At 50.2% G+C, this 18216-nt stretch overlaps 1 protein-coding gene across 1 annotated transcript in view; it reads right to left on the bottom strand.

Moving 5' to 3' along the window:
- The window catches only part of LOC137439418 (kinase suppressor of Ras 2), a 110552-nt gene extending 97461 nt beyond the window's left edge, over positions 1–13091 (bottom strand). The window contains exons 1-2 of the mRNA XM_078768432.1: positions 12957–13091; positions 11198–11351 (exon numbers count right to left, since the gene is read on the bottom strand). Of these exons, the coding sequence (XP_078624558.1) occupies positions 11198–11348 (151 nt within the window). The 5' untranslated portion in view covers positions 11349–11351; positions 12957–13091. The remainder of the gene's footprint in view (positions 1–11197; positions 11352–12956) is intronic.
- Positions 13092–18216: the final 5125 nt, after the last annotated feature.

Below are 18216 nucleotides of genomic sequence, written 5' to 3'. Positions count from 1 at the left end.
ATGAATTGCGAAACATGATGGGAATAGAGCCTGTGATGGATGCTGTGAAGAGGAACAGGTTGAGATGGTTTGGTCATGTGTTGAAGAAGGATGAAAGTGACTTGTTGAGAAGAGTGATGGAAATGAATGTAGAAGGAAGTAGAGGACGGGGAAGACCGAGAAAGACTTGGCTAAAGATGGTGGAAGAAGAAATGCGGACAAGGGAGTTAACAAGGGGAGATGCAGAAAATAGGGCAAAATGGAGAAGATTGTCATGGGGACCGCAAGGCTAACCCCCGCTCTAGCAGGGAAAATGGCCTTAAAATGCCTGTTGTTGTTGTTGTTGTTGTATCCAGTTACTATGAAATTATTTTAAGTGATTCGTCACCATTGAGAGATAGGGCTAAAAACGATATACAACATGATATCTCAAAATGTTATAGATGGATTCGGCCGAAACATGGTGGACAGGTTTGGCATGTGACAAGGACGAATTGATTTGATTTTGGTGAAGATGTGAATGCGGATACAGATACAAGATTATTTTAATTACCCTGCGCTGGCGAAGCAAAAAGAGGGGTAAGTAATCGTTTGCGTGTGTACGTGTGGCATACAGTCATGTGAAAAAGTAAGTACACCCCATGTAAAGTTTTGACTTTTTCAACATATTTCAACATACAGCTATTTGATCTTCATTTCAACAATATTGATAGATAAAGGTGATATAATATAACAAATATCATGAAACATTTACATTTTGTAGTCCATTGTATAATTTAAATAAACATAAATGCAAATTTCGCATGTGGAAAAAGTAAGTACACCCCTACATTTATCACTACCTCAAATACCTAAAATTAGAATCAGGTGCACCAGCTCAGGTGCAAATGATTAGCACATCATTAGAGAGGATCTTGGAGGAACTTGTCTTATTTAAACCTCAGACATTTAGTTTGCTTTGCTCTTTGTTGTTGAAGTATACGGCGTCACCATGCCGAGATCAAAAGAGCTCTCTGAGGCCTTCAGAAAGAAGGTAAAAGGTGGCTACGAGTCTGGGAAGGGATTTAAAAAGACCTCCAAACAATTTGAAATCAATCATTCGACTGTCCGGAAGTTCATCTACAAGTGGAGAAGATTCCAAACAACTGCCAACTTGTTCAGGCCAGGCCGCACCAGCAAGTTCAGCCCGAGAGCAGACCGCAAGATGCTGAAAGAAGTCTCTAAGAACCCCAGAATGTCATCACGGGACCTACAGGTAGCTCTTGCCACTGTTGATGTCAAAGTGCACGAGTCCACCATGAGAAAGAGGCTGCACAAAGTTGATCTACATGGGAGGTGTGCCAGGAGGAAACCTTTGCTGTCCAGAAAGAACATCAGGGCAAGACTAAAGTTTGCCAATAAACACCGAGGCAAAGACCAGAACTTCTGGAACAATGTGCTTTGGACAGATGAGTCAAAGGTAGAGCTATTTGGCCACAGTACCAGAAGACAAGTTTGGCGAAAACCAAAGACAGCATTTCACCACAAGAACCTGATACCAACTGTAAAGCATGGTGGTGGAAATATTATGGTTTGGGGCAGCTTTGCTGCATCAGGGCCTGGGCAGCTCACCATCATAGAATCCACTGTGAATTCTTCATTGTACCAGAGGGGGCTTGAGGATAATGTGAGGCCATCTGTCGGAAAGTTGAAGCTCAACCGAAGGTAGACCTTGCAACAACATGACAATGACCCTAAACATACCAGTAAATCCACCAAGGAATGGCTGAAAAGAAAGAAATGGAGGGTTCTGGAATGGCCAAGTCAAAGCCCGGATCTAAATCCCATAGAGATATTGTGGGGGGATTTGAAACGAGATGTGCATGCAAGAAACCCCTCAAACATCGCACAGCTGAAAGAATTCTGCATGGAGGAGAGGGCAAAAATGTCGATGTCAGAGACTGGTAGACAGTTGTAAGAAACGCCTACTTGAGGTCGTTTCTGCCAAAGGGGGCAATACCACCGATTAGAGCCAAGGGTGTACTTACTTTTTCCACATGCGAAATTTGCATTTATGTTTATTTAAATTATACAATGGACTACAAAATGTAAATGTTTCATGATATTTGTTATATTATATCACCTTTATCTATCAATATTGTTGAAATGAAGATCAAATAGCTGTATGTTGAAATATGTTGAAAAAGTCAAAACTTTACATGGGGTGTACTTACTTTTTCACGTGACTGTATGTACGTACATACATACGTATGGCATACGTACGTACATGTCGGCATTTATAAAATTCATTTTCTCAGCAACCGTTGGTCCAATTGACAGGAAGTTTTCACCATAGGAGAGCCTCCTCCCATATAATTTTTAGTGATAATTATGACATCAAGGGTTACATTGTACAGGCACCATCTTGGAAAAACCTTGCACCTCTATATCTGAAATTGCTCAATGGGAAAAATTGAAACATGGCTCATTGTCGAGTACTCCCCATGGGGAATAAGTATGTTAATGATAACGTCATTGGTACTTTCATTATGACGTCAGAAATCGACAAGTACAATTCTTGATCCGATCAGTATGAATTTTTTTTTCTCTCTGCAACTGTTGGTGGACACAGAATTTTCACCATAGAAGCACCTCCTCCTGTATAATGTTTAATGATAATTATGACATCATAAGTCACACGGTACAGGTGCCATCTTGGAAAAACCGAAAAATGTTGCACCTCCATATCTCCGAAACCACTCCATGGAAAAAATTGAAACGCAACTCATTGTAAAGAACTCTGCACGGGGGAATAAGTTTGGTTAACGATGACATCATTGGTGCCTTAATTATGACGTTGAAGGAGCTGGGGCTCCCACGTCGATCGGAAGAATGGACGCGACAAAAAGCTGGAATTCATCCGAGTTGCTTTAATCAAACCAAACGCTCAGGCACTCTGAAAAGCCCGTTTATCGGGCAGCAATATATATCCATATTATCCCGGAGCGTTTGCCCAGGAAAGGCGAGAGGGGGCGTGGCCCAGCGTCCTGGCTGCGGCCTGGCAAGTTGAGGGCGAGCCTGCCCGGGCGTCCTGGACGAGCCCGGCATGGTGATCGCTCCGCGTCCTTGATAGGTGCAAGGCGATTGTGAAAACCCAGCGGTAGCCGCTACACACGTCCCCCCAGAATCGACTTGCACCGGCAGGGTCAATTTGAGGGGGGTCCTGATGACCCGGCCGAAGCGACCCCTGGCGGGTCGTGGGAGGGGTTCCGGTGTGGTGGTGGGCGGTCGAGTGGGGGGCACCGTGGATGGGGGGCGGCCTCGCCGCGGCGGAAGGGCCACCCGTGGTGGGTGGTCGACGTCCACGTGCGCCGGCTTGAGGCGGTCCACCGCAATCCGGTCCGACCTGCCGCCGATGTCGATGACGAACGACTTGTCGTCCCGTCGCAGCACCCGGAAGGGCCCGTCGTACGGCGGCCGGAGTGGCCCCCGATGTGCGTCGTGACGCACAAAAACATACTCCGCTGTGCGAAGTGCTGGGGGGACGTAGGACTGGGGGTCACCGTGGTGGGATGTTGGCACGGGGGCAAACCGTCGGGTGGCCTCCTGGAGGTCCGAGCGCTGGTGAGCTGCGGACCAGGGACTGGTAGCGTCGGGCACGAATTCGCCCGGGACGCGTAGCGCCTGGCCATAGACAAGCTCGGCGGTGGATGCCTGGAGGTCCTCCTTGGGGGCTGTGCGGAGGCCCAAAAGGACCCACGGCAGCCGGTCGGCCCAACCGCCGTCTTGAAGGCCGGCCATGAGCGCGGCCTTCATGGAGCGGTGGAATCGCTCGCACAACCCGTTTGCTTGGGGGTGGTAGGCCATAGTACGGTGGAGCTTGACCCCCAGGTTGCGGGCGACCGTGCCCCACAGCTCGGAGGTGAACTGTGGTCCGCGGTCTGACGAGATGTCCGCCGGTGCGCCGAAGCGGGCGACCCAGGTGGCGATGAAAGCCTGCGCCACGTCGGCGGTGGTTGTGGAGACGAGGGGAATGGCCTCTGGCCACCTGGTGGTCCTGTCCACCATGGTGAGCAGGTGTGTGAACCCCCGTGACGGGGGGAGGGGGCCCACCAGATCCACGTTGACGTGGTCGAAACGTCGTTCGGGCACGGAGAAAGGTGCCAGCGGGGCCTGGGTGTGTCGGTGGACCTTGGCCCGTTGGCAGGCCGTGCAGGTGCTGGTCCAATCGCGGACGTCCCGACGAAGGCCGTGCCAGACGAATCGCGCCGACATCAGCTTCTGGGAAGCTTTCCGGCCCGGGTGGGAAAGGCCGTGGAGGGAGGCGAAGATGCGGTGTTGCCAGGTGACGGGCACGATGGGGCGAGGCTGGCCTTGGGAGACGTCGCAGAGCAGGACAGTGTCCGCGAAGGGGATGTCGGCCAGGCGGAGGCCCGTGTCCGCCGCCCGGTGGGCTTGCACCGTGGTGTCGGTGGTTTGGTCCGCCGCCATAAGCGCAAAGTCCACGCCCAGGTGGACCGCGTTCGCGCTGGCCCGGGAAAGACAGTCGGCCACGGCGTTGTTTTTGCCGGCGACGTGCCGGATGTCCGTGGTAAACTCCGACACGGCGGAGAGGTGGCGCTGTTGGCGGGCCGACCATGGCTCCGTGACCTTGGCCATGGCGTAAACCAACGGCTTGTGGTCGACGAACGCCGTGAAAGGTCGGCCCTCCAGGAGGTGGCGGAAATGGCGGACGGCCAGGTGTAGACCGAGGAGCTCCCGGTCAAACGTGCTGTATTTGAGCTCGTTCGGCCGGAGCTGCCGGCTGAAAAAAGCGAGTGGCTGCCAAACCCCGTTCACCCATTGCTCATGTACGGCGCCCACCGCGTAGTCGGAGGCATCCGTGGTGAGGGCGATGGGAGCGTTGAGCACCGGGTGAGCGAGCAGTGTTGCGTCGGCGAGGGCCCGCTTTGAGCTTTGGAAGGCCGCATCCATTGCTGCGGACCAGGCGATGTCGTGCTTGGCCGGCTTGCCCCGGAGGGCTTCGTAGAGGGGCCGCATGAGTTGAGCAGCGCGGGGCACGAAGCGGTGATAAAAATTCACCATTCCCAGGAATTCCTGCAGGGCCTTTATGGTGCGGGGACGCGGGAACGTGGTGATGGCCTCGACCTTGGTTGGCAGCGGCACGGCCCCGTTCTTGGTGATGTGGTGGCCCAAAAAATCAACGGCCGTCGTGCCGAAGTGGCATTTGGCCGGGTTGACGATGAGGCCGTGCTCGCTGAGGCGCCCGAACAGTGTTCGGAGGTGGAGGAGGTGCTCGGCCCGGGACGTGCTGGCGACGAGGATGTCGTCCAGGTAAACGAAAAGGAACGGCAGGTCACGCAGCACGCCGTCCATCAAGCGCTGGAACGCCTGAGCCGCGTTCTTGAGACCAAACGGCATCCGCAAGAATTCGAATAAGCCGAACGGCGTGATGACTGCCGTTTTAGGGACGTCGGCCGCCCTGACAGGTACCTGGTGATATCCCCGTATGAGATCAATTTTCGAAAAAATGACCCGTCCCGCCAGACGGGCGGAGAAGTCTTGGATATGCGGGATCGGGTACCTGTCGGGGGTGGTAGCGTCATTGAGACGGGGGTAGTCGCCACACGGGCGCCATCCACCCCCCGGCTTTGGCACGATGTGCAGTGGCGAGGCCCACGCGCTATCGGAGCGCCGCACGATGCCGAGGTGCTCCAACGCGTCGAATTCGGCCTTCGCCACGGCGAGCTTGGCTGGGTCGAGGCGGCGGGCCCTGGCGTAGACCGGCGGGCCCGTAGTTGGTATGTGGTGCTCGATCCCATGCCGTACTGCGACGGCCGAAAACGTCGGCCGCGTGAGGGCCGGGAACTCCGTGAGCAGGCGAGCAAACTCGTTCGCTGCCGGGACGGCGCATGCCAGCTCGGTCGGCGCGGAGCTGCTCAATGTGTATACCAGGGAGCTGAAGGTTTCGGCGTTGATTAAACGACGCCGTTGGACGTCCACCAGCAGTCCGTGTGCGCAGAGGAAGTCGGCGTCTAGCAGAGCCATGGGCACGTTTGCGGTTACAAACGTCCAAGCAAAGCATTGGCCGCCGAAGCAGAGGGTGACGTTGCGCGGGCCGAAGGTGCGGATGGTCGATCCGTTGGCCGCAACCAAGGAGGGGCCGCAAACCACGGATTGCCTGTCCTGGTCAGAGGCGGGTATGACGCTCAGTTGGGCGCCGGTGTCGCACAGGAAGCGCCGTCCGGACGCTTTATCCGTGATGAACAGTAAGTTGCCCGTGTGGCCGGCGCTCATGGCTGGTAATGAACGCCGGCCCGGCCGTTTCCTGGCCTGCCGAAGGTGCACGGGGGTCGGCATGTCCGGGCCTTCTGTCCGAACCTGGCATGATAGTAACACCACGCTTGGTCAGGTGGAGGCCCCGGTCGTCGTGCTGGAGGTGGTCGGCTCGGGGTAGCGGCCGCCAATTGCGTCGGCAGTTCGGTCGTCGACCGTGCCGGGTGCTCGGGCGCCATGGGTGTTGCGTCGGACGGCGGTGGGTCCCATGTCGCCGCTGCGATGCGCTGTCCTGCGGCGGAGATCTTGTCGGCTTCTCTGGCAAGGGCCCGGGGATCTGTGATCGTCGTGCTTGCCAGGGCGAGGCGTACCGGGTTAGGCAGCTGACGGAGGAACAGTTCCCGGAACAGGAATGCCGGAGAGTGCTCGCCGAGCAGTGAAAGCATGTAGTCCATTCGCTCGGAAGGGCGCGTGTCGCCGAGCTCGGGCAGGTCGAGCAGGCGCCGTGCGCGTTCCGCCGATGGGAGGGCGAAAGCGTCGAGGAGAAGCTTCTTAATCACGCCGTATTTGTCAGCGGCTGGCGGGCTCTCGAGGAGGCTCAGGGCGCGGGCCGCGGTGGCCGAACCGAGCGCTGCTACCACATGGTGGAAGCGGGTGTCGTCGGCCGTGATGCCTCGCAGGGCGAACAGGGAATCCGCCTGTGCAAACCAAACCGCCGCGTGAGCCTCCCAGAAGGTAGGCAGTTTAACGGTGACTGCTGTGTCCATGTCGGTAGGTCACCAATGAAGGAGCTGGGGCTCCCACGTCGATCGGAAGAATGGACGCGACAAAAAGCTGGAATTCATCCGAGTTGCTTTAATCAAACCAAACACTCAGGCACTCTGAAAAGCCCGTTTATCGGGCAACAATATATATCCATATTATCCCGGAGCGTTTGCCCAGGAAAGGCGAGAGGGGGCGTGGCCCAGCGTCCTGGCTGCGGCCTGGCAAGTTGAGGGCGAGCCTGCCCGGGCGTCCTGGACGAGCCCGGCATGGTGATCGCTCCGCGTCCTTGATAGGTGCAAGGCGATTGTGAAAACCCAGCGGTAGCCGCTACAACGTCATAATTCGGCAAGTACAATGTTTAGCCCGATCAGTTTGATATTTATTGAATGTGATCTAAGCAACAATTGTATTGGAGAATGTAAACTTATGTCATCGGTCACGTGCTCTGGCAGCCATATTGGATCAAAGAAAAAAACCTTTAAAAAAACAAAAACAGAAGAGTTGGCTCGCACCAAGTTGACTCCTCGGGGTAAGTATTCTATGAATACCATCTGGTTGTTATAATTGATCCCTCAAAAATGAGAAATGGGACCAAAAACGACATATAGCATGATATTTCAAAAAGTTGTGGATGGATTATGACAAAACGAGGTGAATGAGTTGGTTGTACGGCAAGAACAAGCCGACTGGATTTTGGGTCAGGTCCGGATGCAGGTCCAGCCGATTAGTGCGATACAAAACGTAAACTGTTCAGCCTCTACCGAATGCCGTTCTAGTTTACTGATGTAACTGCTGACAATTTACAATTGGGACAGCAAACAGTTCATGTTGAATCTACAGGAAAATGATATTTATTTCCTATTTCGAGAAATGGAGAGCTCATTAACTTAAAAAATAGAATAGGATCAAAACACAATGACTGGAGGCACACCAGCCTCTAATGCGAGACATGGTAGTATGCCACGAAGAACAAAACATTGCTTATATGCACAGATAAAGTCAGGAAACAAGGAAACGTCGACAAACGTGGATGCCACAAGCAGAGAGCTGGAGGATAAAGGCACGATGACAAAGAATATCAAAGGGATTGGATGTTTTTTGTATACCGGATTTATAAACAATGATCGAGGCTCAAAAATGAAGGAACATGACAACAGAGGATGAAGGGTCAATGAACAAACATCAATGGCACAGAAGAAAACACAGAATGAAGGGAAAACCAGATAAGGGTCACATTGGTAGATAGTTGGAAACGAGCACGTAAGGAATACCGCAAGGTTCATAGGGTATGGAAATGGAGTTGGGCGGTGTTGGTGAAAGAATAATCAGTGAGAACAGAAAATGTCATGTGTGGGATTAGGACTGGACTGTATTATATAGTGGTGGGTCACCACATTAAAGGACGAGAGGAATAACATTATTGGACAGACTATAAAGGACAAACTCAGGGAAATATCCAGAAAAAGAGATGTGACCTTCTGTTTCAGAAATAGCAACAGATGGGAAAGGAGAAGCAGCATGTCCGGCCATGTCAACAGAAATTACTAGTTCCATTGACTTGCTTCTCCCCACCCCTCTCCCCCTCTACTCACGGAAAAGAATGTTAAATTGACAGTGGAATAGCAAGACAACAACTGGGCACAACCAGCAAGAGAAATAAACGAACAGGAAAGGAAGAGGAAGAGGAGGTAAGAAACTGAAACGAGTAAGAGGGTTGCGTAGAAAGGATTAATGGGGGTAATAAAGATTATGCATCAGGCTGGGTGATGGCATGAGGTGGCAATGCACTGCATGATCGAAGCCCTGGAGGGACAAGGGGAAATAACGGCCTCGGGAAAGCGGTTCCGCAGACAGGAGATGTAAGTAACAAAGGAGTTTAAGTGCTTTCAAATGAAATAAGGCAACATAGTCTGGGGTTAAGCATATTAGTCATTGCACCCTTCTTGGGGATAATGATAATGTTAGTCAATCTACCAAGGATATGCAAAAGAAGCAAGGAGATGCCATTTTAACAAAGAACGTGAGAATGCAGGTATCAATTCCATCCAGGCCTTTAAATATCAGACATAGCTGTAAACATTGACTTTCTCAGGAGTAAAACTGTTTCCAGATGGGAGTGAGAGATCAAAATAAAGTCCAATTACTGCACTGTGGTCCCAAGAAGGAAGCTGGGCATTATAAAGACATACATATGTGCATGCGCGCACGCACGCACACGCACACACACACACACACACACACACACAGGGCAATGTGGGGACAGACAAACAGTGGTATGAGGACTTGTATAACTAAATAATTTCACCCAATTCCTTATTTTTAACCAAACCGTTTATTAAAAACAAATAATTAGTCAAAAACTAGAACAGCATTCTTCGACGTTGACCGATATGCCTCCGCCCACATTATTACATCATTATACATACTTGCACCAACATTGATTTAAATCCCTTTACCTGTTCTCAATTATCAGTTTTACCTGACATGACCTCTGACCTTTGACCTTTGATGCTGAAATCTAATCAGTTCATCTTTGCATCATAATGTATATATCGTCGTGTGACTGCTCTCAGTTAACACCGGGAGAGTCACGGAAGGCAGTCGAGCGTTACTCCGAGGCGTTCAGTTCAAATGCGGACTCAATATACACGGGGGAAGAAAGGAAAGGGGAAGATGAAGGGTCTTACCTGTTGTCCGCCGGCAGTTCCCGAACCTGCGAAAAATAAACTCAAACAAAACGGGGTTAAATGTACAAAAAGAAACAGGTTTATTAATACGGATGCCGAGACCAAGAAAACGCAACGGTAAACTAAATTTCTAAACGGGACGGCCTCCACACCAGACTTGAACACAGATGAAGGGAAAGATAATGAAAGTAAAATAAGTGTGTTTTATTGTGGCACTTAACTCAACTTGGCCATGCGTCTCGCCTGAATTCTTCCACGCCCCGGCGCGCAGTCTCGACACGGCTCTGGTGTTGGCGGGAAAACCGCTCGTCGTTTGGCGCATGTGCAAAGCCAGGCCTCGCTGCACGGTCCGCTCACTCCTGGCCCGGTGCGCGAAGCGAACGAGCAGGCGTGCGATTCGCTCTTCCAGCCGTGCCTGTCTTCGTCGTCGTTGCGCGTCAAACTCCTGGCGTGCATCGCGTCTCAGCGATGAAGGCTTCCCCGTGAACAAAAGACCACCATCAGAGCAAAGAGCCAAAAGTAGAACCAAAAAGCGAGAGAGGTGAGGGGCAAGAGGAAGGTGCGAGAGCAAGAGGAAAGCATGAGGGGCAAGAAGAAGAGAAAATGTCGGTCCGAGTCTTTTATTCGTTGGGTCATGACGTCATCGGTGCTTCTCCACCAATGCCCACAGGCCGCCAGTACATTGTCCAGCTCTCCACCAATCCACACACAGTCTACCTCTGACATCATCGGTTGTACCTTGTCAATCAGCATGCTGCTTCCTCCTCGGCCTTCCGTCACCAATCAGCGAGTCCCTTCCTACCCCGGCCTTCCCGTTGGTCAACTCCCGCCCAACCACTGTCCTTCCCGGCGTGGCTCTCCGGCTGCTCGACCTTTGTGGTGACGTAGCTGGTGGTGTCCATCGGCAGTGCTCAGAACTGGGCTTCCGGTTGGTTTTTATTGTTATTAGTGCAAGTTAATGGGCACTTCCTGCACTAGTGTCTATGGTGCGGTGCCAAAAGAGATAAAGGATAAATCACATCGGGAACGACGAACAGGGAATTACTTAACCTAATCCCTGAGCTAAATAACATGCCCCGCCCCCTCGTGACGGGGACAAATATACAACTTCATCCGACATCTGGGCTAAACATGCCCTCTACTTATTACATGGTGGTGGTTCTTCTTCTTCTTCTTCTTCTTCACTAAAGTCACAGCATGCTACCTACACAAATCTACCTGGTCTAAAGTATCCCTACCCCCACAAACGTAACAATATATATATATATACTTACACCACGTTTGGTCAAAATACCATCACTAGTTCACAAGTTAGCACGGTAACATAATTTTGTATTGATTTCATATACATACTTTATTATACATACTTGTTTCATGTTTCACTTAGATCCCTTCAGCCATTCTTAAATTATCGCGGTAACAAAAAACTATCACAGATGTATGAACGGACAACCGGAAAACATAATGCCTCCGGCGACTTTGTCATAAATGTTTTTGGCATAAAAGCATACCTGAATTCAGCAAATCATGTAGACATGCAATCACTGCCTGCCAGCGAGCACATTCTTCGTCTGTGCCTCCAAACACACGTAGAGTGTCTGCGACCTCGTCTACAGTCATGCTGAGCAGAATCTCCAGGGATAGAGAACCATCTGCTAGCATTCCCTATCACATGGAGCACATGGAGAAACACACTAAAAATAGTGCAGAGCAACACAGGAACATGCAGCAAACATACAAATGCGTAAAGCATCGAATAATAATAGGATAAAGGGATTCAGCCAATTACAACGTGGAAGGATTGGAAATGATGTACCAACAAAAAATGTTGTGGCTGCTAGTTGCATCGTTGTTGGAAGCACAGCTGGGTCGGGATTCAAACCCAAGCCGATCCTCTACCTCTCTCCCCTGTGCGCGATGCTCCCCCTATCCCCTGTGCACGATTCGCCCCCTATCCCCTGTGCACGATGCTCCCCCTATCCCCTGTGCACGATGCTCCCCCTATCCCCTGTGCACGATGCTCCCCCTATCCCCTGTGCACGATGCTCCCCCTATCCCCGGTGCACGATGCGCCCCCTATCCCCTGTGCACGATGCTCCCCCTATCCCCTGTGCATGATGCTCCCCCATCCCCTGTGCACGATGCTCCCCCTATCCCCTGTGCACGATGCTCCCCCTATCCCCTGTGCACGATGCTCCCCCTATCCCCTGTGCACGATGCGCCCCCTATCCCCTGTGCACGATGCTCCCCCTATCCCCGGTGCACGATGCTCCCCCTATCGCCTGTGCACGATGCTCCCCCCATCGCCTGTGCACGATGCTCTCACTATCCCCTGTGCACGATGCGCCCCCTATCCTCTGTGCACGATGCTCCCCCTATCCCCTGTGCACGATTCGCCCCCTATCCTCTGTGCACGATGCTCCCCCTATCCCCTGTGCACGATGTGCCCCCAATCCCCTGTGCACGATGCTCCCCCTATCCCCTGTGCACGATTCTCCCCCTATCCCCTGTGCTCGATGCTCCCCCTATCCCCTGTGCACGATGCTCCCCCTATCGCCTGTGCACGATGCTCCCCCTATCCCCTGTGCACGATGCTCCCCCTATCCCCTGTGCACGATGCTCCCCCTTTTCCCCTGTGCACGATGCTCCCCCTATCCCCTGTGCACGATGCTCGCCCTATCCCCTGTGCACGATGCTCCCCCTATCCCCTGTGCACGATGCTCCCCCTATCCCCTGTGCACGATGCTCCCCCTATCCCCTGTGCACGATGCTCCCCCTATCCCCTGTGAACGATGCTCCCCCTATCCCCTGTGCACGATGCTCCCCCTATCCCCTGTGCATGATGCTCCCCCATCCCCTGTGCACGATGCTCCCCCATCCCCTGTGCACGATGCTCCCCCTATCCCCTGTGCACGATGCTCCCCCTATCCCCTGTGCATGATGCTCCCCCATCCCCTGTGCACGATGCTCCCCCATCCCCTGTGCACGATGCTCCCCCTATCCCCTGTGCATGATGCTCCCCCATCCCCTGTGCACGATGCTCCCCCTATCCCCTGTGCACGATGCTCCCCCTATCCCCTGTGCACGATGCGCCCCCATCCCCTGTGCACGATGCTCCCCCATCCCCTGTGCACGATGCTCCCCCTATCCCCTGTGCACGATGCTCCCCCTATCCCCTGTGCACGATGCGCCCCCTATCCCCTGTGCATGATGCACACTTCACAGACCCGTGTAACTCAATGTGATTGACAGTTGTGTACTTCCACTTACATGGGCTAACACCTCACGAAGGCCGACGATGCGCAGCCAGTGATGGAGGCTGGGGTAGAGGCACAAGTCTGGATGAGTTTCCTCCTCAGGCACAGCTTGCTTGCACAAGAGCTGCCGGCCAAAATATTTCACCAGCTTGCCCTGAGAAAATGCACGACAGACCAGTGCAAAAAATAAATAAACAACTAAATACATTTACAATGAAATCCACCGAACCAGACAAGTGCAGAGCAAATTTCTGGGATACATTCAAGGAACAGATTTGAAGAAAGCTTTTGGAATACAGTTTGAGAGTAATAAAATAAAACAAAAAAGGAAACCTGTTTGCACAACACTACAAGGTGACGGCATCTGAGGTATGGGACCTAACTCACTTACCCCCTCTATTGGCATGCCACTGCCAATAAATTCAAAAGGACTCCACAATTTAATACTGCATACCATGACACATTCAACAATGCCACACACCTTACTGCTCAGAATACAACTGCAGAATTGGCACCATCTCCAATAATGACACCTTTGGATCTTTAACTTGCACCAACTAATGCTGGAATACGCGAGCCCAGTTTAATATCCATCCGATCAGGGATGGCACACCTATTGATGAATCGCCCGAACTGTGAAACACCATGCCGACAGTTTTTAAAGCTGGGTTGGGATTCAAACCCAGGCGAGACAGCTTAGAGGTGAGTGGGTGTACCTGTAGGCCAGCCTGCCAGCACCAAGGCTCATGAAGGAGCTGAACAGATGATGGAAAAAATAATTAATTAATCACGACACAATGGAAAACAAGGAGCCCAAAAAAAGTGATCAACAACAGGTTGTAAGAATTATCAGTCGACCACCTGCAAAAAAATTTCAAATAACCTACACAAAACAGCGTTCATTCAAAGAGATGGGAGATTATCCACCTGTGGGATTTCTGCTCGGATTACACCTGCTGTCATCAATGCAGAAATGACAGTGAAGCAGAGCAGCAAAGAAGCAATATGTAGATGTTGGCCAACATGTCCACGAGATATTTAATTGGCAAAAGACTGGGGAAAATTGACTTCCAAAGCTATCATTAATGGAGACCTTTTCAGTTGCATGGAAACAGCACAAAGGTTGTTATTTATGGATAACGCTTGACAACAGGTATCTAAGCGTCTATCCCAAGAAGCCCATCGCCAATGACTATTCTCGCTGTATTATATGCTACTGTTAGTGTTTCAAAGATTGATCGTGCGATGTACTCTGAATTAAAAGTTTTGGTCCCTTGACGGACAAGCCTTGTTTTGCATTCGGAATAAGCAAAAGAGAAACAAGCATTCTGAGTATTGCGCTGCAATACATGTCCCCTACCGGCAGCCCTACATACATGTCCCCTACTCACCGCAGGCAGGTTGGTGGTCTTTCTGTCTTCTACCGACTCCTCTCCGGCCTTGCTCCTCCAGCTCTCTCTGGGCTCTGTCCCCCAAATATTCCTACAGGTCGCACAAGATCTGCCTGCAACCTTCTTATGGTTAAACTGCCTAAATCAAGACTCTCTGCTCAACTTCACTCTTTCATTCCCCTTTTCTCCTGCCTCTGGAACAAACTCCCTCACTCTCTTCAAGCCCACTCCTCCCTCCAGGTCTTTAAAACAGCTGTTCACCACCATCTCTTATCTTCCCCCATCCAAAACCTTGATCTTTTCTACCTCCACTAATTTCACCCCAAATCCACTTTTTTGAAACACCAACTTCTTTCCTGGAAGTCCTTGGTGTCTGTGTTTATACTTCTCCCACCCTCCCCCCCTTCCCACGCCGCCTCCCCCCAAGCCCTCTCCCTCCCACACATTCCCGATGTCCCTGCTCTCAAATGTTGTGTTTATGTGCTTCCCCTCCTCTCCCCATATTGTCTACCGCTCCCCTTTTTATATACTTTGTTTGTTTGTCTGTTTGATTTGTTTGTGTGATAAATGTTAGCTCCTTCACGAGCCTCGATTATGTATACAAAAAAAAGAACAAAAAAAAAAGTCTGTCGCCCAGAAAACTGTTGGGGAAATTACCAAAGTTCAAAGTGCCATAACTTTGTCAAAAATGATCGAAACGTGAAGTTCGAACTTGATCTGTAACTTATCATGACGAAACTATGTACCAAGTTTGAAATCATTAGCATTAAGAGTTTAGAAAAAAAAGTCCGGAAAACTGTTCTTTGTGTGACGGACGGACAGACGGACAGACGGAGGAACGGAGTGCAAAACTATAGTCCCCTCCGGTGTACACCAGTAGGGGACTAATAAAGGAAGGAGGTGGGGTGAGGGTGGCGGAGGGGATGACAAAACAAAAAAAAGATCGACACAAAAACACCCCCAAAAAACCCAAAAACAGACAATATAAAATGTGGCTGTTGAAAATTACTATACAACATGAAGAGGAAATGTTTGAAGCTGTTCAGTAATTTGATGGTCTTCTTCTTCTTTCAGATGCAGCACAAGACCAGAGGAAGCCTTATGGAACCAGTGGCTTCCAGGTATGGAAACATCTAGGAAATATTCATTTTTTTGAGGGAGGGAGGTTTCTAAAAAGTTTGTGGAGTGAAAGTATAAAATATGGTAATGGAGGAGATATTGTGGGGCAAAGAGTTAGAATGAAGAATATAACTGTATAACAAAATTAATGTATAATTTTTACGGCGTAGCCCATAGGGCAAAGTCGTCTAGAACAGTGTTTGTCTGTATGTATGTATGTATGTATGTATGTATGTATGTATGTATGTATGTATGTATGTCCCCTCAAATGTACACCAATCAGAGCTGAGGATCTGATCACATGACAGGGGTGATGTGATGTCATTACGGTGGTACGACGGCTAACTCCACACGCCATCGTTTTGATTCCTACGCCGGTCAGGGTCGGACATACGTTTTTCATTCAGTGTGAAACACAAACAAACCAATTGTTAAAATGACCATCAAATATCGAAAGGATAGGCATTACGGGTCTTCCAATGACACAGTACGTAAAGGCCTTAGGCTTCATGCATCACCTGCAGGCTGCTTCGGACAAATTAGTCCAGGTTTCTTAATACAGTATTATCGTTTTCGTAACAATAAAAATATACTAAATATAACCATAACACTGCAATCCCTTTGTCGTGACTGCAGAGTTACTGAATTGAAGTGTGTATGGTTGGTTCATTGTTGACTCGAACCATATTTAATAAACAAGTGTCTCAATGCAATCTCTTCACTTCCATGGTGACAGACAGCTTAGAGACCTATAGTACCTGTACATTAAAAAAAAATACTTACATTATTTGTTAATTGGTATCTCCACCTAGGTCACTATCCTCTTCAACTAAAATATCAAACAATCCCGGCCACGCCGCTGTTAGACTTTCGGTCTTGTTTTCAGCAGAATGGACACTGGACAGTGTCACGGCATCGGGACAAAGCCTGAGTAAAGGGGAGAGCTAGGACAGTAGTAAGGTAGGGGGGCTTTCACTCGGAGTAGTTCATACATTGCATGTTGAGTGGTTAATGCATCGAATCATCCGCTTTGTAAGGTGTTACGTGCTCCTCCCCAAACCCCGGTCACGGTGTACCTCCGAGCCCCGAGAGGAGTCACGGCAGAAAGATGTGTTATTCTGTATGTCAAAGATCAATGGTGAAACCACACCAATTGTTAACAACAAACAAGTATTGTATTAAGATCACACAAGAATAACAGTACAACAACAATAGTAATCAATTGTACAACCAATATATATTTCCTATGATGGTACCATCAGGTTCGTACAATATAACTCACTGTGCTCCAAGTGGGCGAAAAGAGGAACATTCCCAATGTCTCTATTCCGGCATCAAGCCAAAGTCGATCTGCTCCAGTAATCGTCAGAACGATGTCTAATCGAGACCAGAATCCCGTTCGGATGACAGTCACAGTCAGGCTGCCAAAGCTGCGCAAAGGTGCCCTCAAGGCGACTGGGAAATCACACACTCGGGTGTGGACGTTCCACGGCTCCCACTCGGCGAACCGCAGATTTCCCACTCAAAAGCCACGTTGCACACACACACCAGATTAATGTCTGAATGCGGTGAAAATGGTTTAAGCGAGGCGAAGAACCTTGAGCGAAGCGCAAATCCTGCGCGAGGTCAAAATGGCAGACGGCCCGTTCTCGTGGCGTAACGGCACTCCGATGATTCTCTTTGGAATCAACCGCAAAACCTGACACGCAGGTGGATCTGTCACAGCGATAACAACTCTGTCGCAGGAATCCCTTTCCCGGGAAACCCCAAAGTTCACTCGTGACTCTCGTTCGCCAACGTTTGCTCCAGACCTCGAAGCAGCTTGGCTTCTTGTCTGACTCGCTTGCTCCGCCTTCTCTTCCTCCTCTTCCTCTTCGTCCGGTTCCGGTTTCATTTAAAACCTTAACTTTTTTACCTTTTGAAAATAGTAATCTCTATTTCCCTTAAACGACAACAATAATACTACATGGAATCAAAAATGTTTACAGTGGATGAAAACCACAACAACGGAAGTGACGAATCCATAACAAAGGTCGTGGCAGAAGAAACAGCAGATAGGTTGAAACTGGAATTAGATAAGTACCTAGAATAGAAGCATTGGGGATGTAGTTTAGAAGTTTACGAAACCTGACTATTCCTGGACAAAACTCAAGTTCATAGCAGTGCAAAATAACTGGTAAAAGAACTGATACGGACAGTAGTTTGCAGCAACAGTAACAGGGCTCGTTATGGCATGGCTTGAGAGGTTGGTTAGGCTGAAAGGTTGGCCTATAGGTACGCACACAAACACCTCTAAGCCGTCTGGGCTGACTTTGAATCCCGACACAACCGTAAACTGTCATCCCGGTGTTTCACAGGTGCCCTAGGATGGACGATGATTAAATGTGCATGTCATCCCTCGGATGGATGTTAAGCGAGCATCCCATCTGCCAGCACTTGTCGGTGGACGTTCAGGATCCCTCAGTGTCCTTCTTGAAGAGTAGGTGAGCTATCGTCGGCACCATGAACAAATTCCCAAATTCCTGCCCCAACCAGAAGAGGGCATACAGTTTACGTTTTGTATCCCACTGATAGGCCGAATCTGAACCAAAATCTAATCGGCTTGCTCATGTCACCGAACCAACTCGTCCACCAAGTTTATTCATAACTCGTCCATAACTTTTTTTTAATATTGTTGCGGATTCGGAGTACGGCGCTCCCCTTACCAAGGGGGGGTTAATCCCCTTGTCTTTTACACTGGCCGTCTCCGATCCTGGAAACTAT

The sequence above is a fragment of the Myxine glutinosa genome, chromosome 14 (assembly GCF_964187855.1).
Source record: "Myxine glutinosa chromosome 14, kmMyxGlut1.1, whole genome shotgun sequence".
Classification (NCBI taxonomy): Eukaryota; Metazoa; Chordata; class Myxini; order Myxiniformes; family Myxinidae; genus Myxine; species Myxine glutinosa.
This window is presented reverse-complemented; position numbering and strand designations above follow the sequence as displayed.